Here is a 27,144-nt window from a genome sequence, read left to right as displayed (position 1 = left end):
CTTTGGGACCTGGCCTTCCAGCACGTACAGCCCACGTGAGCTTCTGTCCTGGCTGCACGTAGCCCGGCATTATGATGCCCCTTCTGTTCCGAAATAGTTTACTGGGTTGGAAGGTAGAGCCGTAGAGTATAGTAATCAGGCAAACTCGTATTTATAGAATGTGAGTTACTAGGTCGTTGAGAGCATTTGGGTCCTTTTACTGGTTTGGGAGCAGAGGCAGCAACTTCTCTGCAGTTGGGTGCTGGCGTGCTCAGGGAGCACACCCGGCGTGAGTTCTGGGGCTGCCGTTCAGACCACGGGCCAGGTCAGCTGGGGAAACTCCATCGGTGTTTCCCAGAGGCGGCTGCCGCCCCGCGGCCACAGGCAGAGGAGTGACCAGCAAACACGGAGGGTCTGTTGTGCGGGTGGCCGTGCAGGGAGACACGGCAGGGCCGCTGGATGTCCTACACACGCAGGGCTGTGCCGGCACATACGTGATGAGCCTGGGCCAGCCACATGGGTTCCCGCTCCCTCTTTTTTCTTTTTTTTAATTTTTATTTTTGGTGGGGGGGAAGAGATAGGGAGTAAGCGAGCGCCTGAGTACACGCCATTAGGGGAGGGGCAGAGAGAGAAAATGTTAAGCAGGCTCCACGCTCAGCATGACCCTGGGTTCGTGACCTGAGCTGAAATCAAGAGTTGGGTGCTCCAGCGACTGAGCCGCCCAGACGCCCCATCCCACCCTCTTTTTAACCTGCCTGACCTCTCCCCGCCTCCCAAGCCGTGTCTGCAGAGCAGTCTCTCCGGGGGTCGTATCTGTGGCGTGCGGGCACGTCCCCCACTGCCCTGCCTGTGGGGACTCTGCCCCATGTTGTGGTTGGTCTTACGACCCGAGAGCCCTCGTCCCTCCTACCCTTCCTCGGTCCTTCTGAACGAACGCGGTCGTTCGGACGGGGCCTCGGAACGCCCTGTGAGCCCGCGGAAGTGGCCGCCGTGCAGCTGGTGCACTGACCACCTGTCGTGTGCCAGGCCTTGCTCTCACTAGCCGAATGACCCTGACCAAGCACGCCCGCCTTGGTTTGCAGCGGGGAGGATGGCTGTGGTGGGCATGGAGACGTAACCTGTGTGTGGAGCGTCTGACACCCCCGAGGCGTGAGTGAGTGCCGCGTCGACAAGCGGATGCGGCCTCTGAGCGCCTTGCGTGGACACCAGCCGACCTGCTCCTCTTTGTTAGCATCCGCCTCCGAGGGTCCGCTGGGAATAAATGTGGTCTGGGAGGTGTGATGTGGCCGACTCGCTGGGGGGCGGGGAGGGCGGGCCTTGACCGAGGGCACCAGGTGACCTGTGTTCGCAGTCTGGGTTGGCCTTGGGCTCTGTAGCCAGCGAACCCTGCATGTCTGTTTTCTTCATTGTGGGTCTCAGTCAGGCTCCCCGTCTTCTACTCACTTCCTGTTTGGGTGACTTCTGGGTCCTAAGAACAGAACCTTATGTTTGTGCCTTGAGGTGCCTCCATGCAGGAAGTGAATGGATATGATGGCTCTGGAACCATTTGGATGCTCTGGGTTTCAACCAGGGACAAGTTACCTAATCTCTGTAAGTCCTGGCTGCCTTATTCTGACAGGACATTTCTCACCAATAAGTGGTTTCTAGAAGGGGAGACGGGAAGGTGGCCCAGAAGTGGGAAGGGCAGCAAGTCGCTTCTGCCTCTGGGACTGCAGGGTCTGTGGGAGGAGGGACAGGAGCAGAGCCAGGGGGCTGGGCCCTGAGGTGACAACCCCAGCAGGGCCTTCCTGGTGGACAGGGGAGGGGCCTGTTTTAATGATCTCCCATCACCTGGTCGGTGAGGAGAGGTTCCTGCCCTAGTGTTATGGGGACGGCCGCGCACATGACACCTGGGACGGGGCAGACGTAATGGCATCTTCTAGTCACACATACAGCCTGGATGAGGGGATAGCGTGTGCACGTAGGGCCACGTGGGGCTGTGGGAGGTGGGCTCTGTGGTCACAAGGGGGCGGGCGCCGTTGGAGCCTGTGGGGGATATCGTTGACCTGTTTGAGTAAGGCCATGTGCTGGAGGGAGCTGAAACCCGCCACATAGCAGGGCGGTGGGACGCGGGGTGTGGGGGCGGCTGCTGGTGAGGCCGCTCCAAGCCCCTCCCCTCCCATTTCCACCAGATGCCGAGGTAGCGTGTGACTTTGGGCCTTGATTTTAGGCCTGAAGCAGGGGTCGTCTGGCAGGCGTAGGAGCCGCGAAGTGACACGGCTGCTTCCAAATGGCACTAACGTCCCCTGCCCCCCCCCCGCCTCCTTCCTGTCTCCCTTCCTCCCCCTCTGTGCATTGTAGCCCCAGTGTTTATAGTGCTTCACACACACTGCTTTGCTTAATCTCCAGAGCAGCCCTGTGATGTGGGAGTTGTCACCCCCTTGTCCACGCGAGGACATCTTGGCTTGATGGAGTCATTGCCCTCTATCTGTTCCAGTTAGTCAGAGACGGAGGCATCGGACCCGAGGCCACGTGACCTGACGTGCAGGGTCCGCAGGAGAGTGAGAGGCCCCTCTGCAGGCCTGTGCCGGGCTTGGCACCCAGAGTATGTCCGACTCTGACCTCTTGTTTCCTGCGAGGCTCTCCTACTGACTGTGCTTCTCCCACTCAACATGGATGTTTCTCCATAAGGTGATACAACCTGGATCGTCCTTGTTGTGGGGAAGCTCAGGTCAGCTCTGATTCCACGTATGAGAGCAGGGGTGCGCTGATGTGGTCAGAGAGAGGAGGCTGCGCGGCAGGGGCGGAGGTGAGCTGGCCCTGAGCTCAGCGCCCTGTGCCTCTTTGTGCCTCGCTCGCGGACACAGGTGATTGCCTTGCAACACCCACGGGTCTGGAGTTTTCTTAGTACTTTGATCTGTCACATTGTAAATGGTTTGCCTTCTCCTTTGCCTTTGGGAATGGATCAGAATTTTCTGGGGGGATTGGGAAGTCTCATGTTGCCTCAGTGACACCGTCATCACCACCACTGCCATTGTCATTGTAGAAAAACTGTACGGTGACTTCTTGAGCTGGAACCTGGAAGAAACCCTTGCCCAGTTTCCTCTGCAACCTGGGAAGGTGGCCACTCTCGTCATCAACATCAAGGCGAAGCTGGATTTCTCATGCCAGGAGAATCTCCTCCAAGACCTCAGTGACGGTGAGCCCCCCCGCCAGCCCCCCAGTTTTAACCAGAACGTCGTGGCCCCTCGGGCTTGCTGCTTACCCGCTGTAACCTGCTTGCCATTCATTAGCTCGAGCTGCTCGTGACTTTTCCTGGCATTTAGTTGGCCCACTGAGTGACTGTATAGATTTGAAAGTCATAAGGGTACTTTTTAGTTAAATCATTTCTTAATTTCCCAGTCTTTACTGTTTTGTGCTCATTTGCCAGGAGGTCATCTCAGATCGGCGGAGCTGCTTTATTTTTTTCAAGTATAACTGCCGTGATCTAATTACCTGTGACGGTAAAGTTCTCTGTCAGAGTCTGGTGATTTCTGTAAGGAGGCGGTGTCTGGAGAAAATGGGCATTAATACTTGTTGTAGCGTCAGGACTAGCTGGTGAGGAGTCGGATTTCCTAGATTCATCGTGTCCAGTTGTGAATGAACGTATGCGTTCATACGTTCGTTTGGAGGCATCGTGGTGCGTGTTCGTTAGCTCAGGCTGCTGTAACGAGATACCACAGACAGTGTCTCCGTAGGACAGAAATCGATTTCCCGCAATTCTGCAGGCTGGGCGTCAGGGTGCCGGCACGGTGTCCCCTCCTCTTCTTACAAGGACGCCAGCCCTGTTGGGTTACGGTTTCACCCTCGTGGCCTCACTTAACCTTTATCGCCTCCTCACCGTCCGTATCCCCAAACACAGTCTCGTGTGGGGTCGGGGCTTCAGCACTTGGATTTTGGGGGCCACAGACATTCAGTTGAAGGGTATTGTTTGAGACGGCAGGTTCTGTCACTAGAACTTCCCGTGTCGCTTTGGGCGAGTGACTCTGGCTTGTCTGTGCCTGAGTCTTCTAGTGTAAGTGACCGTCTCTAGGGTCGGTGGGAGCATTTGCACTTCACCGGGAGCGTGGTCAGGGCTCAGCGGCTGTCGTCGTACTCTGTCCCCCATCACTCATGTAGAGCGTGATGCGACACCTAACTGTCTCTGATTATGAAACAGGCACTGGAGTAGGCTCTCGGACCGCAGAATGGGTAATGGTCGGTCGCCCGGAGAACAGTGAGGGTGATAGCAACTAAGAACTAAGAGCTAAGAGGTTTACACAAATCGACCATTTAATTCTCACAGCAGCCGTCTGAAATAGGCGCTCTTAATGGCTCCATTTTACAAGTGAGGACCTTAAGGCCCAGAGAAGTTGACTAAGTCTTCAAAGGTCACACAGCTAGGAAGTGACAGGGCTAGGCTGTGAACCCCGTCAGCTGGCTCCAGAGTGTGTCCTCGTAACCCTTCTGCGGCCTGTTGTTGCCCAGAGGGTCAGCCAGAAAAATAAATATGGAACCGGAGTGCCCTGCGACTCAGGGACATCGTGAGGTGCAGCTTGCTTTATCTGGTCGGGACCAGTAGGGGCCCCCAGAGTTGATGGGGTGACTTGGGCCTCGACCAGGAAGTTTCTTCGATAAAGAAAAAGCATGGCCCCCAGGCCTTGGGAGGAATTGGTGGGTACAGAGGCCCAGAGGCCTGTCAGTTAGGAAGTGGGTTTTGCCTCCAGGGGCTAGATGTCTGTCTGTCTGTCTGCCTCTCTCTGTCTCTGAGAACGGGGCTCTCTTACCTAGCCAGTCTCTTCCAGCTGGACCTGGGTGCTTAGGAATGATGCTGTCCTGTTGAACCCGAGAGGTAGAGGTTAGTTAACGCTTCAGGTTCCCATCATGGGGAATTCTCTTCTTCCCTCTTGCCCCTCCGAGGAATCTCCAGCCATACTGGCCACCCGTCCCAGGAGCATGCCCAGCTGTCCTGCCTCAGGGCCTTTGTAGGGGCTCTGCTCTTACCCGAATTGCTTTCCCCCACAGTCTGCAAGATCCGCCCCGAGTTGTTCAGATCTCCATCCAGAAGCCTCCCCTGCAGAGAGGCCGCCCTGACCCCGTCAGTGGGACCAGCACCTCTTCCCTCGTCATTCTTGTTGCAGACAAGAAATTGCCTTTAGAGGAGAAGTTTCAGGGAACAAGACCCCATCTGTCCGTATTCACCCTGTCTGGGCTGCAACGGAGAGAGAGCTGTTGCACAGGATGTAGTCAGGACGAGCGATTCCTCCTCCTTCCTTACTGTGGGGGCTCTACCCTTATGACCTCCTCTCAATGTCATTACCTCTCAGGGGCCACACCTTGGAGCACTGTCACACCAGGGGCTAGGGTTTCAACATAGGGATTTGGGGAGGACATAAGCATTTAGTCCATAACGCACTGCATGAAATTTGCTCTCCTGTACTCTGTGGTATTTGACCATAGCGAGGCTCCTCGTATAATACTAATATTGGATTAAAATTGTTTGTATGTTATTAACGCAGGTAGAAAAGCCAGTTTGCTGTTGGACACTTTACAAACTGTGAAAATGTCAAGTGGACCTAACATTATACCAGGCCTGAATATCAGATAAGATGGATTTTTTTCTGCTTGTAAACTGCTTGATAGCACCAGAGTGCCCTCCTCTGCAAGTAGACAGAGGGCTGCAGACAGAGGTTCTGACTTGTCTTTTTCCCGAGAAGGGAGTTTGGCCGAGTAAATGGTGCCTGACACCTGTCCAGGGAGTGCTTGATTAGATGCTGTCCCCGGGGCCTGTCTGGGCAGATAGACTTCCAGCCGAGCTACCTGGCTGTGGGCAGGGAAGGACAGGACACCGACTTGGCTGCCTGCCGAAGGGGGCGTGCTCTCCCTGAGCGACACAACGGGAGGCTTCCGGGGGCCCCACCTGTCTTCGTTTTGGTGGCCGTGTGAGCTTATGTGCTCAGGCGCACATAGTTTGTTATGTTAGTGCGTTTCCACCTCTTGTTACAGAGCTCTGGAGCGTGGTCTCTGCAGTTCCGAGCTGAAAGTAAAATTGTTATCTGAGATTTGTCGTCTGGGAATACGTTCTCCTGTCCTTTAAAATAAAACCGGATCAAAGAGAGCTAGGATAATGATCGCCGAGTTGTTTGTAAATGGGAGGCTGCCCTAATTGCCCATCAGTTAGCGATGGCACGTGGGTGACACGCAATGTGGTTGTTACGAACTAGATGCCCTCTCTGCTGATAACGGTGAACAGACGCTCTGGCTGGTCGTTTTCACGGCAGATTGTAGAATCTGAGGCACAGAATCTTAATGGCCACAACCAGGGCAAGTTTTATAGAGGGACAAAAGCTGGGCACCACGGCCCACAGAAGACCCTTCCAGAGTATACCCTCACGTGTAGTTCAGGCTAAGGGGTCAAGAACTTAAGAGACAAGACAAACAAACAAAAGAGAAACAAGAGACAACCCCCCCCGCCCCGCCCCACCCCAAGCTGTCACACACAGAGGACGGACACACCAGTGGTTGCCAGAGCGTCGGCGGGTGGGGGGACTGGTGAGCCAGGCGAATGGGGTTGGGAGTCACTGACCTGGATGAGCACTGGGTGACAGGTGGATGTGTTGAGTCACGGTATCGTATACCTGGAGTTGACAGCTCCAGAGAGGCCACATGTAGCCCTGCTTGGAGACACCCATAAACTCGGTGACGGTGGCCTCTTGGAACTGGGAGGTGACCCGCGTGTGGCTCTCAGTCTGGCACTTTCAGAAGCCTTCATCCGGGAACCACTTGTGGACCCAATTTGCTTTTCCAGCATGGACTCAGATTAACTGTGGGTACCGAAATTAGATGCCATTTGAAGAATTTAGAGCAATAAATATAGCTATCATGCAAACCAGGAGACTGGATTCAGTGTGCGTTGTGGACAGATAGAAGAGAATTAATATTTATTGCGCAATGTTAGAGGCTGCACAGAAGCCTGGATCAGCCACTTCGTTTGTACAATTTCTATTTAACCTTCCCAACAGCTCTGTAAAGTAGATGATCTTACAAAACAATTCCCATTTTGTAAAAACAGGTGGGGGGACTGTTCTAGGTTAAAGGAGATCGAGGAGAAATCCAACAGTGAAATGCTGGATGCGATCCTAATCGTATCCTGGGTTGAATAAAAATGCCCCGAGGATGTTTTTGGGACCTCTGTGTTCCGGACGGGGCACGGGAGCCACGGACACAGCCAAGCAGGCAAGGGGCTCACTCACGCTCTCCACGTCCCCGAGGGAGAAGTCTTGGGCCGGGGTCTGGCCTCTCTTGGGGTTGGGCTGGCTGTGCTGCTGTGGGAGGGGGACGCGGCCCTCCTCGGTGCGTCCACTCTTGGGTTTCTTGGAGCCGACGCTCGCCGCTGGACTCCCAGACTCCCACAGGGGCTCTCTCGCACGTGGGTGATGGTCTAAATCAGTGTGCTTTGTGGGGCGGACCGTGGAAAACTGACTCCTCCGTGATGACGAGGCCACTCCCCGCAAAGTAGTTTTAAACTGCGTTAGTAATTATTTTGATGGAGATGATGTTGGTATTGGTATTCTGAAACTGTGTGGAATAAAGTGAGTGATTAATTTTGTGACGGATGTAAGCTAGTAGAGATTAAGTAAGAGCCTTATCGTCTAGGAGTAGAACAAAAATGCCAATACGAAATTGTGAGGTATTTAAAAACCAGCCTGTCTGCCTGCCAAGGCCTGGACACTGACCAGCCCCAGAGCAGGGAGCCCTCCTAATCCCCCCATCGTGGTCTGGAAACCCTCCTCCCGACTCGGAAGCCGGGGTTCCTCGGAGAAGTGACCATTCCCGGTCTGGAGCTGGCAGTGTAGGAAGATGATCTTGGGACGTGGTGTGAAGGCTGTAGCAGGGACGCTGGCGGAGTGGGCTGGAGTCGTGTCAGGAGGGCCTGCCCGAAGGCGCTGCCGCTGACAGTCGGAGGGTCACCGGGGATGACGGCTGTTCCGATCCCGCGTTCTTTGTGCTGCCAGAAAGCATCTTCCACCTTTGCAGATGACAGGGGACCAGTTCGTTATTTTGTACACGGTCAGTAATGAGCGTTTATTGTGCTTTTCTGTACACGTGCACCGTGGGACAAGCCAGCAGTTGACGAGGGGTCTCCCTTTACCCACGTGTTCCAGCTAATGGTTGAGAAGGGGTGACGGAATTGAAGTACCTTCATTTGGCAGTCCCTAGTAGGTGAGCGGACCAAGACCGCGAGCAGCCACGGCGCAGAATAAGAGACAGCAGGACGTTACGGTCCCCCTGGGGGCAGAACACACACCTCCCGAAAATCACACCTGGGACAGGTCAGCGCTCTAGGTCCGGCTACCAGTTTACAGGAACTCGGACGACAGGAAAACCTGTTCAGCGACACCAGTCCAGGCCGTAGGGTCAACTCTACAGCCCAACGACCGGGTTCTTACTTAACAGGTAGAGCATAAGGGGAAACAGGGATGAAGTCGGGGACAGCTTGCACAGCGGGGTGAAGGTGTCAGTGCCACTCAGCGTCACACTGAAAGATGATTAAAATGGTAACTTTGACTTACGTGTATTTCATTCCCCACCCCCCAAAGGGATCAGAGGTCTTCCTGTAGTTAAACTTGGCTAGCTTAAACTTAAATCAGAGTAAATTTAAACAACATATTAGAAAATACACACCACAACTAAGCCCAAGCACCCATGGCACCATGCTTGGGTAGTAGGACAGTTAAGAAAAGCACGGAGAGGGGCGCCTGGGTGGCGCAGTCGGTTAAGCGTCCGACTTCAGCCAGGTCACGATCTCGCGGTCCGTGAGTTCGAGCCCCGCGTCGGGCTCCGGGCTGATGGCTCGGAGCCTGGAGCCTGTTTCCGATTCTGTGTCTCCCTCTCTCTGCCCCTCCCCCGTTCATGCTCTGTCTCTCTCTGTCCCAAAAATAAATAAACGTTAAAAAAAAAATTAAAAAAAAAAGAAAAGCACGGAGATGACTCCCATGAAGTCGGGGCAGGGCTGGCTCAGGGGAGGGAGGACACTCTGATGGGATGAGGCAAATCCAGGGCTGTCGGGGGCCTGGCCACACCCCATTTGTTGAATCGTGCGGTGACTCCAGTAGACCTTGGTTACAGCAGTATACATTTACTTCACGTAGCTTTTATGATAAAATGTTTTTAAACCAACAAAAACATTAGAAACAGATTCATAATTTATCAGACCAGGTCGAAAAACTATTTTTTGCCAAGGAGTTTTTTCATCAAGGTGTTGTTTTGAAGAGCGAGTAAGGCCGGCTGCACGCGTCTTTCTCCGGGGGGGACATTTGAGCACGACGAACTTTGAGCGACATTGACCGGTTAGTGCTTTGATTTTACTGGGGCTGATGCTTTGGATGAAAACCGTCTTCCGGGGCTGCTGGTTTTTGACAGTGAAGGGGAAGCATCCATCCCCTGCTTTTGGTTTCCTTTCTAATCAATTAACTTGGGTGTCTCTGTCTGTACACTTTTTTGGCTCTCAGTTTTTTTAGGAGAAATGTGATCTTTGCTGACACTTTCTGTTGGACGTGATAACTGACTGTGACATCTCCATTTGACTGTGGGCCCTGGAGATGCTCAGCATCCCAGACCAGGGGAGACAAGATGTATCCGGTCTAGTAGTTTGTTTTGCCCCTGGGGAACCCGCGTCCCAGGAGGTGGACCAGTGTGTTCAAGGCTCGACATAATAGCACCAGGGTCCCCGCTCACTTCAGGCTTTGTTGTGTTGTTGTGTGCTCCTTCCCTCCTTAGGTAACAAACGGGATATTTCCAGTCGTGTGCGTTTGGTGGCAGTGGAGACGGCATGGCTGTTGTGGTGCTGTGGACAATTGGAGCCTAGGAAACTTTCGTAGCGGGCGTGTGACACCAGTACGTTTAGCCGAAGTCAGACTCTCAACCGAATGAGCCTCCCAGGTGCCTCTGACACCAGTACATTTAGATGTCTTAGCACTCTTGGTGGGGTGGCGGGAGGGAGAGGGCGATGCCAGACCCTGTCCTTCAGATTATCCGTTGTTCTTGCATCTTGAGAAGATGCTGCCTGAACCAGCTGCCTTTGCTGAACAGCCTTCATTCAGTCTCTTGCACTTGGACGCTGCGGGGAGAGGGTGCTTGTCTGCATCAGGGAGTCCTTCCCCGTCATTCAGAGACCTCGGATGGGCCTATGCCTTGTTGTCTGCTGCCCGTGTGCTGCATTCCTGGTCTTCTGACCTGCGCCTGCATGCCTCCTCTCGGCACATGGCTTCTTTTCACAGAGGCCGCTGGGCAGGGCTCTCTGCTTCCTTCTCGCGTCTGGAGTACATGTATATTTCCATCTGTTTGATCCTGGAGGAAGAGGTCTCTCCTTTAATCAGAGGCAAATTCTTTGACATGTGTTCAAGGATCCTCTCTCTTTGGGCCTTTAAATTTGACCACTTTTTTTTTTTTTTAAGTTTTTATTTATTTAATTTGAGAGAGAGAGCACGAGAGGCAAGGAGGGACAACGAGAGAGAGGGGGACAGAGAATCCCAAGCAGTGTGGAGCCTGATGCAGGCTCAAACCCACGGACCGTGGGATCATGACCTGAGCCCAAACCAAGAGTCAGATGCTTAACCGACTGAGCCACCTAGGCGCCCCCTGACCAATGGGTTTTTAGGTCGCAGTCTACGGACAGCATGCACCAGAGGCTGCTTGATAACATGCAGATTCCTCGGCCTGCCAGCCCCTCTCAGTCCATCTCTGAGGGCACTGGGCTGGGGTGTGTGTTTCCGACAGGGTCCCCTGGGGACTCCTCTGTATACCAAGGCTGGAGCAGTGATGTACCAGTTCCTCAGTAATTATGCTCAATCTTTATCTTAAAATTGATATAACACAGAACAAACCCTTTCAAGCATGGGTTTCTCTCTAGCTGCTACTTTTCTCTTCCCTTCCTCGTCCCTGTCCTCCCCAGGCCAGGATCCCACTCATCAGCCCCCTGAGGTCTGGGTGCCCCTTTGTCCTCCAGACTCGCCCACACTGGCTTCTCTCTGTTTGGCTGTATTCTAGCTAATGACATTCCTAAGTTGGCCCTTTGCCCCCTTTCTATGTCATACTGTCCTAAATGATTTTAATAGCGCTGCGCTGAGGCTCCGAAATCTTTATTTCTGCTCCTGAATCGCACGGCTATAGTTGTAGCTGGCTTCCTGACACGTCACGTGGCAGTGCCCGTGGTTCACGTGCGTCCCCGTAAACTCCGATACACTGCAGCTCCCTGCACTCCTGCTCCTCGTCCTTTGCTCCTCTGTGGACGAGAGCTGTCACCGTGCACCCAGAAGCGGCTGCTCTGTCACTGCTAAAGCTCCGTCCGTTCACATCCCTGCGTCCTGCCTCCCGCTTTGCCTGCGAACCTTACAACATCCCGTGAACTCTCCTCCCTGCCCCCGGCCTTGCCTTTTGAATCCGTCTTCTGTTATGTTTTCGATTTTTCTCAAAAACCAATGTGCCCTGGCTTTGGCGTGTAAGGCCTTGTGTGATCTGGGCCCAGCCCCGCCCCACCCCCCTGGGCCTCATTTTTGCAGTCGCTCTCTTGGCGTTTCACACTGCAGCTGTTTGAAACGCTGTGTTGAGCGGCTGCCTTTTCCTCCACCTGGAGTGCCCGTCAGCCTTCGCCTGCGAACCCCAGCTTTGCTCACCTCCTTTTTGAAGGCCTCTCCTGGCCTGGGTGTTACCTTGGCAGCTTTGAATGCTCTCAGTTTCTCCCACACTGTTCCTGAACCCAGCACCGGGCCCGGCTCAGAGAAGATTCCCAGCAGATAGTTAGCGGAAGACCAAATTGTGAAGCTGCCTCGAGTGTTCCTGACCCTGAAGTCGGGGAAGGGAGAGCTGCGTGGGGGGAGGATCAGGTGTTGATTTCTGGATGTAGGGCTCTTGAGAGAGGGCCCTGTGCGGCTTTATTGGGAGATCCTGGAGAACCATGGAGAGCTTTTCAGAAGGTTGCTTTGATGGAGACTGTTTTGAGATGGTGAGTGAGTGGATTCACCTGGGTGTGGTGGATGACACGTACAATGGTTCAAGGGTAAGGCTCGCCGGTGTGAAGCAGGCGGAGTCTGGTTGGCTGGGGAGGAGGGCCTCCTGCAGGAAGGGGATTCAAAAGGCCCTCGCTGGCCTCTTTCCTCGAAAGACCCCGTGCGTTTGCAGCACAGACTTTAGTAGCTGGTCGAGCAGTGTGGTGAGTTCCTGTTAGAGTTTATTCTGTTCCCTGTGGAAGAATGCATTTCTTCCTGCCTGAAAGTGCCTCATGCTAATTATGCTTAAGACAGGCTCTGCCTATGGGAAAATGGGGTGCTTTCCGTTCTTTGTCCCAAGTTGGAGACTTGTGTAAAAAAAAAACAACCCATTTTTACATTTGACATTTCATTATATTTTGCTTCTTCACAATTCAATGATAACGGATCCTTGAACTTCTCCTGGAGGCCAGGCATTGATGTTGAGAGCAGGCGTGGTACAGACCCTCCCATCTAGTCCACTACCCCAGCGTTGCCCTCTGAAATTGGGGTGCTGGTCAGTATCCTTGTCCCGGTCTGCTGTTCTCTCTGAAAAGAAATAGGAATTTTTGCAAATCTCAGTCTTATTTTTTCAATCAAAGGTGGTTGGAATCTTGGTGCCATAATATGTTGACAATTACACAATATGTTTACAATTTCTAGGTGCCTAGGCTTTCACAGACCTGATTTTATGAGGGTGGCCAAGGAATTTATTGAATCGTGGTTTTTTTTCTGAGGCTAGCGAGTATCGGGGATGAGAGGAGAAGGAACACTGAACGCGCACCGTGTTCTGGGCATGTTACTGAGGCACCTCCTGTTGGTTCTCTCGAATCTGTCACCGTAACCCTGGGAGGCGGTGCTCCTGTCCCCCTGGCTGCGCTTTGTCTGGCACCCGCCTGGGCTTGGTGCCCGCGGCTCCGTGGCATCTCTGTGTCGGCACCGATTCCCGGCTGCTGCAGCCGTGTCTTCACAGTTGGTCTTCCTCACGACCCCCATCTTAAGGGCCGGGCCAGCGTCTTGTGTGTCTTGTGATTCCGGCTCCTGTCTCCACACCTGGAGCTGTTTGTCGGCTTCTTCTGCGGCGTCTCCCTTGTCCCCTTCCCCACGGCACACGGATTTCCTTAGGGCTCCATCCAAGGCCGTCTTGTACTTGTCGAGTTCGTTGTCTCTCGAAACCCTCCACCCTGCTTGCATGGCTTCCGTAACCATCCCACCCAGGCCAGACTTCTCCCACTCCTGGTCTGTGTATCTGACCACGTGTCCCGTGAGGCTCATGATTCCGGAGGGGAGAGAGGGCAGGAAAATCTGGGGGGAGGTTTGGCTGCCGGCTGTTCCCCATTCCCAGCTGTGGTGGGCGTCCCTCGTGCCCTCGGGCACAGTCTTTGCTGTTTCTCCCCTTGCAGGTGAGGGCTTGGATCTCACGGGAGAGCCGAGGGACCGGGGCTGGCGTGGTGGCCGGCGTCCCCCTCCTGGCCGGCCCTGAGGAGACAGACCTAGGGTCAGGATTGTACAGCATCCCCCAGGAGCTTTACACTCTTGAAGCCCCTGCAAGGCCTTGAACAATTCACTAGCCGTTTCTAGCTGAACCTTGCTAGTGTCTGTCAGAGGCCCGTGCAGGCCGATGCTGGGGGTCCTGCTCCTCCCCTGCGGCTGCCTGTCAACAGATCACAGGTTAGTTTTTCCCTGTGACTTCAGTTCTCTGATCAGTTTGGGAAAAGCTGTTTTCCAGTTTATCCAGCTTTTTTCTTAAGGGTGGGAGTGATGCTTTTTCCAGTTCTCAACATCTTTCAGCTGAACTCAGAAATGTGCCTGCTGGGGGTGATGCAGGCCTGCAGTAAGTTTCAGGTTGTGTGGCCATTTGTCACATGACCTACTGCTTTTGTTTTGTGTTCAGTGGCTTACCTGCTCCCTTTCTGCAGGGAGAGGTTGCCAATGCACCAACAGCCTGCGCTGGCCTCCAGCCTTCTGACTCCCAAACAATAACTTCACAGCTCAGTGGCTCAGCCAAGGGGAAGATGTGCTTTCCTGGGAGCTCTGAGGAGCACCTCTCTGGGTGAGGAAAAGCTTCCCAACACCCCGAAGCTGAGGTCTTGCCCTAGACGTCTGTCTAGCAACGTGTGGAGGTGCGCTTCTCCCCGGGCCACTGTTCCCCACCCCCTACGCAGCAGGGCAGGTTGACTGCGTTCCTGGATTTAAATTCAGGTTGGAAGAGAACTTTCTAAACCACCAGGATGGAATGAAAACCCAGGTGGTTGTCATTCATGAGCAACAGGTGATCCTTTGCAGGCCCCTAGAGCTGAAGCCTTCCAGACCATTGATCTCACTGCCCTCATTATTGCTTTGCCAGCCAGCTGGTGGTGGTTCGCTGGGAAACAAATTAGGTGGGTGTTCAGTAGAAGGGATTCAAGAGGTTTTGTTTTTTGCAAAGAGAAAGGAATGATTTTTATGGATCACTGCAGATCGGTTTACTGTTAGCTCCTGCTGTTGATTGCATCCAGTCTTGTTAAGTTTGTTTTTAAAGTCTCTCTGTCCCCTCTTGTCTGTTTAACATTATGATTGGCCTCCCAGCTGCTCACTGTGCTCTCCTTTCTCTTTCTTCCACATTGTCCCCATGGTCCTTCCTAATTTTTTTTTTTTTGGCTCTAATTTTTTTTTTTTTTTTTTTAATGTTTATTTCAGAGAGCGAGCAGAAGTGAGCCAGAGCATGAGCAGGGGAGGGGCAGAGAGAGAGGGAGACACGGAATCTGAAGCAGGCTCCAGGCTCTGAGCTGTCAGCACAGGGTCCAATGTGGGGCTTGAACTCACAAACCGTGAGGTCATGACCTGAGCCCAAGTTGGACACTTAACCAACTGAGCCACCCAGGTACCCCCGATGGTCCTTCCTAGAGCAGAATCTGACTGTCATCTTTCTGCGTGATTTCCAGGGTCTTGGCATTGACCTCTGGATAAAGTCCCCAGTATGGCTTGTGTGGTCTCACTGTGGCTGTCTGTGTAGCGTCCTTGCCCACCCTTGCCTCTCACTGGGCTTGGATTTCCGAAACAGGGACTGACTTGTGTTTCTCTGATGTGCCGTGCTCTCTCAGGCTTACTGTTTGAGAACAGACCAGTGGTTCTCAGACTTTGCTGCACTTGGGGATTGTGGGGGGAATATTTAAAACCTCTTCCTGGCTCCCACCCTTTGACATTGTGACTTGGTGGGGCATGGGGTGTGACCTGGCCATCTGGGTTTTTAAAGTGTTCCAGATGAATCTTCCGTGCAGCCAAGTTTGGAAACCATCGATAGGGACTGTCTTCCCCTTGTGGGAAAACATCATCATCCCGGTCTGAGGTCAGTTGTTCGAAAGTCTGGGCTGCTTCAGGCAGACCCCGCTGCTGTGTATTTTCCATTTCCTGTGAGAAGTTTTGACGTTGGGTAGGGCCAGTCTCCTTTCTGGATTATTGTTGAGGTACTGGGATACTTTCTGTCCTTTGCTCCTTTCTATAAATCTTAGAATCCATGTATCAGGTTCCTCCAAGTAGTCTGTTAGAGCTGACCTGAGCACCAGGTGGGGGAAATTGGCATTTTTATGAGCGTCTTCTATCGATGAACGATGCCCTGTCATTTATTTGTCTTCTCGAATGTGTCTCAGTAACTTTCTAATTTTCTCTGTGAAGGTTTTAAAGAATTTCACTAGATTTGTTTCCAGCTACCTTATTTTTGTTATAAAGGTATTGAGCCCTTTTATGGAGATATAGCTTACATGCAGTTGGGAACACAGATAGCATGTATACAGCTGAATGAATGTTTTATTCTCCTCAATTCTTGCACCCACCGCCCAGAACTCGACTGGATAACTTCTACCTGTCCGGTGTAATTGAGTCTTGTCACTGGTGATTGCCTGCACAAAGATCACTGTAATTGTGACTTGTGTCATCATAGGTTAGTTTTGCCTGTTCTTGACTTCTTGGCTTTGTTAAGGAAGAAATATAGTACATACTCTTTGGTGTCTTTTTTTTGGGGGGGGGGGGGGCTTTAAACAACATTAAGTTCTAGAGGGCAGAAGTCCAAGATCAGTGTATGTGGTCCCCCCCACCCCCTCAACATTATGTCCGAGATCCATGCATGTTGGGTTTGTTTGTTCCTTTATGTTGTTGGATGCTATTCCACTGTGTTAAGATACCACAATTTATCCACTCGTGATTGGCATTTGGGTTGTTTCCAGCCTTTGGCTATTATGAATACGTATAATTTTTCTGGCACAGGTACTGGGTAGACATAAGCCCACATAAGTCTACGAGTGGTTTTCTGGATCATAGATCTTATGTGTGTTTAGCTCTAGTAGATTTATAGCCATGCAGGTTTTCTTCCTTTCTTTTAAGAAAGGGAGCAGGAGGTGGGGGAGGGGCAGGGGAGCTAGAGAGAATCTTAAGCAGGCTTCACTCTCAGCACACAGCCCACGACCCTGGGATCATGACTCGAGGCAAAATCAAGAGTCGGATGCTCAACAGACAGCCTCCCAGACATCCCTACCACACATATTTTCAATGTGCTTATTTTCATTTACACCCACACCATCTACCTGAAGGTTCTTTGCTGTTTCAGAACCTTCTCACCCCTGGATATTGTCAGTCTTTTACATTTTAGCTGTTCTGGCCCACGTGTAGTGGTATTTCATTGTGGTTTGAATTTGCCTTTCTCACCTAACTAAAACTGTTGCCCAGTAAAAAGTGAAGACTATATTTTAACAGGCATTTCACACAAGTATGTGTCCAAATGATAAGTAAACACATGAAGGGTGTACAGTTCCTGGTTTTATTTTTTTGCAGCTTTGAGATACGATTGACACATAACACCATAAGTTACAGTGTGCTGATTTGACTCATTCCAAAATGATTACCATACATAGTTAGAGCTAATATCCCTAATATCTCTATCATATCACATAATTAGTGGGTTTTTTGTGGTGATCACATTTTGTTAAGTTTTTGTTTAGATTTCAGTTAACATATGGTATAATATTAGTTTCAGATGTACAACGGAGTGATTCACAACTTCCAGACATCACCCAGTGCTCATCAGTAGTGCCCTCCTTAATGCCCATCACCCTTTAACCCATCCCCCCGGCCACTTTCCTCCAGCGATCCTCAGTTTGTTCTCTATCCTTAAGAGTCTGTTGGTTTGTGTCTGTTTTTTTTTTCTCCCATTTGCTCATTTGTTTTGTTTCTTAAATTCCACATGACTGAAATCCTATGGTATTTGTCTTTCCGACTTCACTTAGCCTAATGCTCCGTAGCTCCATCCGTGTTGTCACAGATGACAAGATTTCATTCTTTTTTATGGGTACCGTTCCATTGTGTGTGTGTGTGTGTGTGTGTGTGTGTGTGTGTGTGTGTGTGTATGTTGTGTGTGTTTGTGTATACACATACCACATTCATTATCCATTCATCAGGTGATGGACACTTGTGCTTTTTCCCTAATTTGGCTACTGTAGATAGTGTTGCTGTAAACATTAGGGTGCATGTGTCCCTTTGAATTAGTATTTTTGTGTCCTTTGTGTAAAAACCTAGTAGTGCAATTGCTGGATCACAGGGTGGTTCTCTTTTTTAACTGTTTTTTGAGAGAGCATGCATGTACATGAGCACGCATGCAAGCAGGGGAGGGTGGGGAGGGGAGAGGGAGAAAGAATCCCAAGCAGGCTCTGTGCCCATTGTAGAGCCTGACCGGGGACTCGATCTCACGAATTGTGAGATCATGACCTGAGCCACAGTCAAGAGTCTGATGCTTGACTGACCGAGCCACCCAGGCGCCCCTATTTTTAACTTTTTGAGGAACCTCCATACTGTTCTCCAGAGTGGCTATACCAGTTTGCATTCCCATGTGGTGAGAACATTTAAGATCTATTTTTAAATCAACTTTAAGTATGTAATATATTATTATTAAACATAATCACAGTGCTGTGCACTAGAGCCCCAGAATATATTCATCTTCTGATTGAAAGCTTGTACGCTTTGACCAACCTCTCCCCATTTTCCCCATTTTCCCCATTTTCCCCATTTTCCCCATTTTCCCCATTTTCCCCATTTTCCCCATTTTCCCCATATCTCAGCCCTTGGTAACTGTCCTTCTTTCTGTTGCTATGTATTTGGCTCTTTTCGATTCCACATAGAAGTGGTATCCTACAGTATTTGTCTTTCTCTGACTTATTTTACTTAGTATGTCCTCAAAGTGCATCCATACTGTTGTAAATAGTAAGGTTTCCTTCTTTATCAAGGAATAATATCGAATCGTATACAGACCACTCATCTGTATATACCCACTCATCTGTAGATGGATATTTAGGTGGATTTCGTATCTTGGCTATAATGTTACAATAAGCATGGGAGTCCGACGTCTCGAGATGCTGTTTGCATTTCCTTTGGAAATCTACTCAGAACTGGCTGGATCATATGGTGGTTGTAAATTTCTGAGGAATCTCCATACTGTTTTCCTCATTGGGTGCACAAATTTACATTCCCACCAACACAGTGCAAGGATTGCCTATTCTCCACATCCTTGCCAACTCCTGTCTCTTGTCTCTTGATGACTGCTGTCATAATCAGTGTGAGATGATAGCTCATTGTGGTTTGATTTGCATTTCCCTGATGTTTAGTGATGTTGAACTCCTTTTCATGTACTTGTTGCCATTAGTAGTTCATCCTTGGAGAAATACTTGGTTCTTTTCATTAAAAAAAAAAAGTTTTATTTTTATTATTTAAAAAAAATTTTTTTAATGTTTTACTTATTTTTGAGACAGAGAGAGACAGAGCATAAGCAGGGGAGGGGCAGAGAGAGAGGGAGACACAGAATCCAAAGCAGGCTCCAGGCTCTGAGCTGTCAGCACAGAGCCCTGACGCAGGGCTTGAACTCACGAACCGCGAGATCATGACCCGAGCCGAAGTCGGAGGCTTAACTGACTGAGCCACCCAGGCGCCCCCAAAATGTTTTGCTTTTGAGAGAGAGCATGAGCAGGGGAGGGGCAGAGAGAGAGGGGTACAGAGAATCCAAAGTGGGCTCTGCACTGACAGCAGTGAGCCTGATGCAGGACTTGAACCCATGAACTGCAAGATCATGACCTGAGCCCAAGTTGGATGCTCAACTGACTGAGCCACCCAGGTGCCCCTTCTCATTTTTTTTTTTTTTTATAGTTTATTTTGAATGCACATGAACTAGTGCATGAGCAGGGGAGAGGGAGGGAGCGGGAGCAGGAGGGAGCAAGCGAGGGAGAATCCCAAGCAGGTTCAGCACAGCCAGCACCGAACCCGACATGGGGCTCAAAACCAAAAACTGTGAGATCGTGACCTGAGCCGAAATCAAGAGTTAGATGTTCAACAGGCTGAGCCGCCCAGGCAGCCCGGTTCTTCTCCTTTTTTAATCAGATTGCTAATTTGTTCCTGAGCTGTGTGAGGTCTTCATATATTTTGATGTTAACCCCTTGCCAAATACATGATTGGCAGAGATTTTCTCCCATTCTGTAGGCTGCCTTCTCATTGTGTCGATAGTTTCTCTGGCTGTGCTTACTTGGTAGTCTCACGTGTTGACTTCGCTTTGGTTCCTTGCTCCTTGGTGTCCCATGAAGACACGGCTGCCAAGACCAATGCTATGGCGGTTTTCTCCTGTTTCCTTCCAGGAGCTTCTTTGCTGGAGTTCATCTGTTGAAGTCTTAATCTCTTTTGAGTTAACTTTTGTGCCTGGTGTGAGATAAGGCTCGGTGTCCTTTTTCTGCGTGTGGTTATCCGCTTCCCCCGACGGCACTTATCTCCGAAACTATCCTTTCCCCGCTGAGTATTATTGGCTCTTCTGTGAAATATTAGTTGACAGTCTCTGTGAGAGTTTATTTCTGGGCTCTTGTTCTGTCTCCGTAGTATGCGTGTCTGCTTTTATGCCCGTGCCATGCTGTTTTGATTACTACAGCTACCTAGTAGAGTTTGAAATCAGGGAGTGTGATCCCTCCGATTTTGTCTTTTTTCCTCAGGACTGCTTTGGCTCCTCGGGGTCTTTTGTGGCTATGTGCAGATTTTAGGATTGCTTGTTCTTTTTCTGTGAAAAATGCATTGGAATTTCGATAGGGATTGTATTGAATCTATAGATGGCTTAGGGTAGTAGGGACATTTTAAACAATATTTTTCCAGCCCATAAACGGGATATCTCCATTTATTTGTGTCAGTTTCTTTCATTGAAGTTGTACAGTTTTCAGTGTTCAGATCTTTCACTTTCTTAGGTAAATTTATTCATAGGTGTTTTCTTGATTTTGATGCTATTGTGATTGAGATTGTTGTCTTTATTTTTCAGGCATTTCTTTGTTAGCACATAGAAAAGCGATTGACTTTGGTGTACTAATGTTATTATCTTGCAAGTTGATTAAATTTGATTAGACCTAATGTGTTTCTTTTCCCCCTTTGGTTGAGTTTTAAGGATTTCCTATATTTAAGATCAGAGCATTTGCAAGTAAAGCCATTTTTTCTTGTTCCTTTCTGATTTGGATGCCTTTTATTAATCTTGCCTGATGGCTCTGGCAAGGACTTTGGACACTAAGTTGAACACGTGTGAGCGTGGGCCACCTTGTCTTGTGCCTGATCTCAGGAAAAGCTGCAAGCTGTTGCCATTGGGTATGGTAACTGGGCTTGTCCTATATGCCCTTCATTATGTTGAGGTACGTCCTTCAACACCCAGTTCTGAGGGCTTTTATCATGAAAAGATTTTGAAGTGGGCAAATGGTTTTCCTATATCGACTGAGATGATAGGATTGTTCTTTCCTTCTGTTAGCATGGTGTATCACATTTATCGACTTATGTATGTTAAACTGTCTTTGCATCCCAGGGATAAATCCTACTTGATCATGGTATATACTCCTTTAAATGTGCCGTTGAATTTGTTTGCTACTGTTTTTTTTTTTATTTTTTTAAGTTTATTTATTTTGAGAGAGAAAGCATGAGCAGGGGAGAGGGGCAGAGAGAGAGAGAGTTGGGGGGGGGGGTGCGGGGAGAGAATCCTAAGCAGGCTCTGCACTGCGAGCATGGAGACTGATGCAGGGATTGAACTCATGACTGTGAGACCATGGCCCGAACTGAGGTTGGATGCTTAGCGAACTGAGCCACCCAAGAGCCCCTGCTAATGTTATATCAAGGAGTTTTGCATCTGGTTGCAGCAGGCATATTGGTCTGTAGTTTTCTGTAGTGTTTGCCTGGCTTTGGTGTCCAGGTAATGGGTGAGCTGGGGAAAATGTTCTTTATGTGTGGGTGAAAACCCTGTGGCAGGGACGCCTGGTTGGCTCACTTGGTTAAGTGTCTGACTCTTGATTTCTGCTCAGGTCACAATCTTATGGTTTGTGCGATCAAGCCTTGCACTGGACTCCATGCTGAGTGTGGAGCCTGCTGGGGATTCTCTCTCCTCCTGTCTCTCTGCTCCTCCCCCACTCATGTGCATGTGTTTTCTCTCAAAATAAATAAACTTAAAAAAAAAAAAACACAAAACCTCGTGGCAGAAAGAGGAAAGCAAGTTTTTGGAACGGTGTGCATGTTAGTCCTTATGAGCATGTGCCTGTAGGTATGAACATTGATTTGTTGGGGAAGAAGGGTTTTGTGGGAGACTGGGGTGTACTTTTGATAACTTTTTAAATTGGTGTTCCGACAGGAAACTGTGGCTTGGCTGGGTGACTACCGAGGTAATGACGTTCCCTGTGTTTTGGGGGTGCTCTGTGCTCACGGAGTGCTGTGAAGGGTACACAAAACATTCGGACTGTACTTTGCATCTCTTGTTTCTAAGAGGAGAACAGGCACATGTCATTATTTGCCTTGGGACACCACCACTCTCCCTTGATTATCTTGTGAAAAGGCGTTTACTTCCAATTTCAAACTGGCAGTACTCTGGTTTTGTTTGCCTGATTTTTATCCCAAAATAACATATGCTAATTGAGCTTTTTCTGCAGCTTTCTTTGGAGAAATGATGTTCATTTATTTGTGTTTCTTGAAGTAGAAATGGAGTAATGCATGTAAACAAGATGTAAAAGCTGTAAGACCCAGAGCGGGAACCTGCGAGGAGCTCTTCCTCACTCGTGCTGTCGAACAGGGAGCCGGGATGTCCTCCCCAAGGTGGGGGGCAGGTTGGCAGAGCTCTGGTTCCATGTCCAGACTCTGGTCAGCAGTCCACTTGTGGCCAGACATGGGGATACCCTGCGGTTGGAACCCAGGGCCTGCTGTCTCCTGGTCCCATGGGACTCCCCTCCTCTATGTGCACAGGGAGAAGGCCTGGGCTAGTGGGACATGGGGGCCCTGGATGACCCGACAGCTGCTTCAAGAAGGAGAGACAAGGGCCAGGTCACCACACTTTGTCCTCGTGCCAGTTGTCCCCAAGGTCTTGGCTAAGAAGTTTGCCATTTCCGGCTTGGCCCAGCATGGTGATGAGGAACGCACCTCTTTTCAAAGCAACCCATTCTGACCTTCTTATTCTACAGAGAAGTGACTTATTGGTGTTTTGGAATATAGTCCTTGGATGATTATTCCTCCATGAAGTGACTCATTCACAAAATCATTGGTTCCCTCCTTTTGATTAGGAGCTTCCAGATGCAGGCTCGCAGCTCGGGCCGTCCCATCAGGCAGCTTCAGGGGGCTGCGCGTCCCCGCCCGTCTGAGTGATGGCCCTGGAGGTCTGCCCTGTGCCACCTGTGTGCCGTGCAGCGGCCTGACGGTGAGAGGTGTTTCCCGTCGCTTAGTAATTGACCGAAGGATGTAGATGCATTTGTTAACCCAGCAGATAGTTCCCCCATGTGCTATGTGCCGTGACAGATGGTTCAAGTACAGGTGGAAGGTCACTGTTCCTGCCCTGAGGGGCTTCCGGCCAGAGTCAGGTTAGTGCAGGGGTCTGTGGTCCATGCCAGGGTCCTTGTCCCGACTCTGGTGGTGCGGTCTGTCTCGGTCAGTGGAGCGCCAGGGTGGCCAGCGGCTGGGAAGTGTTGGCTTCTCTTGAAGATGTTGCGAGAAGAGAAGTCTGCGTTCTGGTCACGTGTTTCTAGGCCCTGTCTCTAGTGGCCACAAATGTCCTTATCTGGGGTTCAGTGTCCCCTGCTTCAGTTGTGTCCACTTGAGCGTCTTGGGAGGAGAAGATTGAATACTGTCCTGTCAACAGAAGTAGGAAATGGTCTTAACGTCTGCTGTGGTTGGGCTCCTGTGCAGCCGGGGACTCAAATGGCATTCCTTCCCAACAAAGGGGACCGCTACCAGTAGGCTGCAAGGTAGGAGCTTCCTGGAACTTGGCTCTTGCAGCATGCCGTACACCTTGGGCGCTGGGAGGAGGCCTTGCTGTGGCCCAGACTTCCACACGTGCCCCTGGAGGGGACCCACGGGTGCTCTCCTGCACGGACGTATGTGTCGTGTGCGGTCGGGTAGAGCCGCGCCTGGGGTCTTCCGTCGGGGGTGGCCGATTTTCGGGTGCGCTCTTCGATGAGCGTTTGCGTTGCCCTGTTTCTCCTTTTTAGAGGTCACGCTGCGTTCTTTCTCAGGTCGCCTGCTCATTTTTGGTGCTCTCTTCCTTGTTCTTTGGAGTCCTTTTGACTTATTTGCAAACGTTAGTAGCTCATCAGTAACGGTCTGGGAAAATCAAACCTGTACTTACCATGTGACCCAGCCATTTTACTCCTAGAAATTTAATCAAGAGCAGTGAAAGCATGTGTGTCCATACAGTGACTAGGACACACGTGTTCAGAGCGGCTATATTCGTAATAAAAACTCAAAGCAGCCTGAGGGCTCATAAATTAGGTGAATGGGTAAGCAGATTGTTACAGGCATTCGTTGGAATACTATTCAGCAATTAAAAGGAGTCCAGCCTGGATGCGTGCAGTATGTTGGAATTAGTCTAAGAGGAGGATGCCTTGTGACAGAAGCCTGACAGAAAACACTATCTAATGTGTATGATGCCATCTGGATTAACTTCTGGAAAATGTGAACTCCTTTATGGTGACGGCAGTGCTTACATGGGGCTGGGAGGAGGCTTGGGCTTGGGGAGGACGGCATTTGGGGGGTGGATGCGAGGACGCACAGGCAAGCTTAGTTGATGGATATATTCACGATCCCCGTTGCGCTGATGGTGTTACGAATGTCCGCTCCTCCGGTTGGATGCTTTAAACTTCGGTGGTTATTCTGTGCTGGTTACATCTCAGTAGGGGTGTTAAAAGAAAGAGCTGTGGTAGGGGAGGGGGCAGAGCTGCTGACCGCACAGGGAGGGTGTTCACAGGGAGCACCCGGGAAATGGGATGAGCCAGGCTGTCCCTTAACAGGACCCCAAGTGCAGGCCTAGGCCCAGTGATGGGAGATGGGTGGTCCTCCCCTCTCCTCTGGTTGTCTCTCTGCTCCCCTTGGGTTTGGCTGCTCAGTGGGGAGGAGGCAGGGGAGTGGGTGGTAGTGACATGTGAGGAGAGGGAAGACTCATCTGGGGGCCACCTTACGCACATGGTGACTATGGGCCCCAGGTGTGTGGTGGTGGGTCTGAAGGCAGCCTGCTGGGCCCAGTGCATGGTTTTCCCCATTGACCTTGGGCTTCAGGTGCCCCTACAGAGAAGGTAGACTGGGGTTTAGCCTGGAGTGGGGCCTTGTCAGGTGGGTCGAGGGAGGAGCAGGCAGGGGAGCGATGGGTGCTTTCCTGGGGGATGGGGTGTTGTAAGTGCAGGTGAGTGTCTCCGACTGTGGCCCAGCCGCCAGCCCCGGGCCTGCTGCCTGTCTTGGTGTTACTGGAACGCAGCCATCTCTATGCGTTTCTGGATGTTGGCGGCTGCTTGTGCCCGACAGCAGCTCAGCTGAGTAGCTGTGGCAGAGACCTGCGGCCCACAAAGCCTCAAGTGTTTACTGTCGGATCCTTTACGGACGATGCTCTGTGACCTGTGGTTCGACTGTGGAAGCGAAGGCTGGAGAGGGCAGACAGGGACGTAAGGGGGCTGATGGATAATGAGGAAGTGCAGGGGGTACATGGGAGTGTTCAGAGGTCAGAGCAGGTTTGGGGGTGGGAGTGTGGGAATAAATGAGTGTTCTACCAATAAGTGAAATCCCAAGGAGCTCATGTGTGTGGGCCTAGGGTAGCTAGTTGGGAACCACCCAGAACCCTTCATGGGCTCAGCTCATGTGTGTGGGCCTAGGGTAGCTAGTTGGGAACCCTTCACGGGCTCAGCGGGTAGTTTTTAAGCATCACGTACATGAAGGTTCCAAAGGTCAGTGAGGGCACAGGGCCTGGAGTGGGGAGTCCTCACAGGATCGAGACTGAGCATCCAACAGAGGGAGGCTAGTGTGAAAGCCGGCCTGCCGTGGGTGTGAGGATGGTTTTGTGTGAATGGTTTATGAAGGTTGCTGTTTCTGCATGAACTTTCTCTCCTAAGCCTATCCTAAAGTTTCTGAATGAATGAACTCCCTGCTTTCTCTATGCAAGTTGAGGATGAGTATTGGCTAATTTCTGAGCCAAATGCTTGTATTCCTTCGGTTTTCTTGTATTTTATGATAACCAGATGGGCTTCCCCCTCCCCCCCCCCCACCCCGGCACCCATTGATTTTTTTAAGAATAAATGAAAATGCATCTTCAAAATATATCCTGGAACTGCATATTCTGACCAACTCCCCCTGGGAGATTGTTGTCTCCTTTTGCTTTTGTAAATGTATTTTGTCCTAGTTTTGTTTTATTCCAGCGCCTGTAACTTGTCGCAAGAGAAATTGATACTCTGCCTTAAGCCTTACTTTCTTTGGAAGGTGCAAAAATGGACCCATTGCTTGAGGAGACCCACCAGTCTGGACGCTAAGCCGTTGTGAGGCTCCTTAAGGCAGGTTGAGGGCTGTGTGGCATACCGCACCACACTCTGGCTGGCGAGCTGTCCTGGAAGCTCATGGGGGCACTGACGTGTGTTGTCGCGGTTTTTCCGGGTGGTCACAGATCCGACAGTCCCGAGTTCTGGCTCCGCGTCTGACGAACTGTGCGGTGTTACCGATGTTCTCAGACTCTTCAGCCTCCTCCTCCGTGGAGCCGAGAAGACAGCGCTGCCCCGCGGGGAGTGAGGGACCTTCGATGGCCCCTGCCAGGGCCTGGCACGTGGAGACGCCGTCACCGCCCCTCATCACTGCAGCTGTTGGTTGTGCCTGCCATCGGTTTCTGCCACGCGGGTCCCACTTTGAGCTGCCCTCCTCCCGAGTGGTCACCGTGGTTGTGCTGGAGCTGAATTCGGGAGCGGGCTCTTTTCGCGTACAGAATCGTACCTCTGAATTGCCCACAGAAACGCTCTTAATGGAAAAGTTGAGCGCTGTAAACAGTAACTATGAAGTTCTGTCAAGCTCCATTTGATTCATGGTGATCTCGCGGTTTCATCCATTCTTAAATACCCCGAGAATCCACTCCTCTCTGGTCTTCCCACTAGGCCGCCTTCCTGTTTGTCACTTTTTTGGTCTTGTCTTCCCAGTAATTGCCACTGCAATCTGTTCTCTGTTCTATTTGTGATGGCCCGTGCTGGCAGAAAAGTTGCCCGAGTGAGTGAGCAGAATTTTCTCCCCTGCGGCCTGGCCCAGCTGGCGAGCCGCCCCTCCACGGGCGCGGTGGGTGGTTTGCTCCGTCTCTCCCCTCCCCCCCTCTGCAGCCGCCTCTTCTCTCCAGCCCCATCCTTGTGTGGGCCGAGGCTCATCTTCCAACCTTCAGATAGCTCCCTTCTGCCTCCGCTCCTACTTACGCATTCCTTCTTTCACCCGCGGTTGGATCAGAGGGCAGAATAGTCTATAAAGAAGCTGTGGAGGGGCTTTGGTTGTATTTTTCTGTGCTTCAAGATGACAGGTTTTTGAGGTTTCTTTGAAGTTTTGAGGTCTCTGTCCAAAAAGGAGGCAAATTTCAGATCTAATTTTCAGCTTTTTTTTTTTTTTTTTTTTGCTAAGTGCATAGCCTAGATCCTTCTAGCTCAGAGACATTGCAGATTTATATTTTCATAGATCACCTTGAGTTGGTTGCCATTTTCAAGCTAAGAAAACGGAGGTTCATAGGGTTTTGTGACTTGCTCAGATTCTCTCGATGTGTTGGGAAGAATGCCTATGTCTTCATAGCATTTGATTCAAAGGAAGATGCCTCCGTCCCCAACTTCTGCCCTTTAGAATTTGTACATGAAATCTACAAAGT

The 27,144-nt window shown here is 50.8% G+C and overlaps 1 protein-coding gene across 6 annotated transcripts in view; it reads left to right on the top strand.

The window, feature by feature from the left end:
• The window catches only part of TRAPPC9 (trafficking protein particle complex subunit 9), a 570,776-nt gene that overhangs the window by 157,998 nt on the left and 385,634 nt on the right, over positions 1-27,144 (top strand). For 5 of the 6 annotated variants that reach the window (XM_019459757.2, XM_019459759.2, XM_019459758.2 and 2 more), the window contains one exon: positions 3,005-3,157. The exons of the other annotated variant lie outside the window; for it this stretch is intronic. In XM_019459757.2, the coding sequence (XP_019315302.2) occupies positions 3,005-3,157 (153 nt within the window). The remainder of the gene's footprint in view (positions 1-3,004; positions 3,158-27,144) is intronic. 6 annotated transcript variants of the gene reach the window in all.

The sequence above is a fragment of the Panthera pardus genome, unplaced genomic scaffold (genome assembly GCF_024362965.1).
Source record: "Panthera pardus isolate Hobbes unplaced genomic scaffold, ASM2436296v1 HiC_scaffold_7, whole genome shotgun sequence".
Lineage (NCBI taxonomy): Eukaryota > Metazoa > Chordata > Mammalia > Carnivora > Felidae > Panthera > Panthera pardus.
The sequence above is the reverse complement of the archived record's forward strand: the minus strand, read 5'-3'. Positions and strand labels throughout refer to the sequence as shown.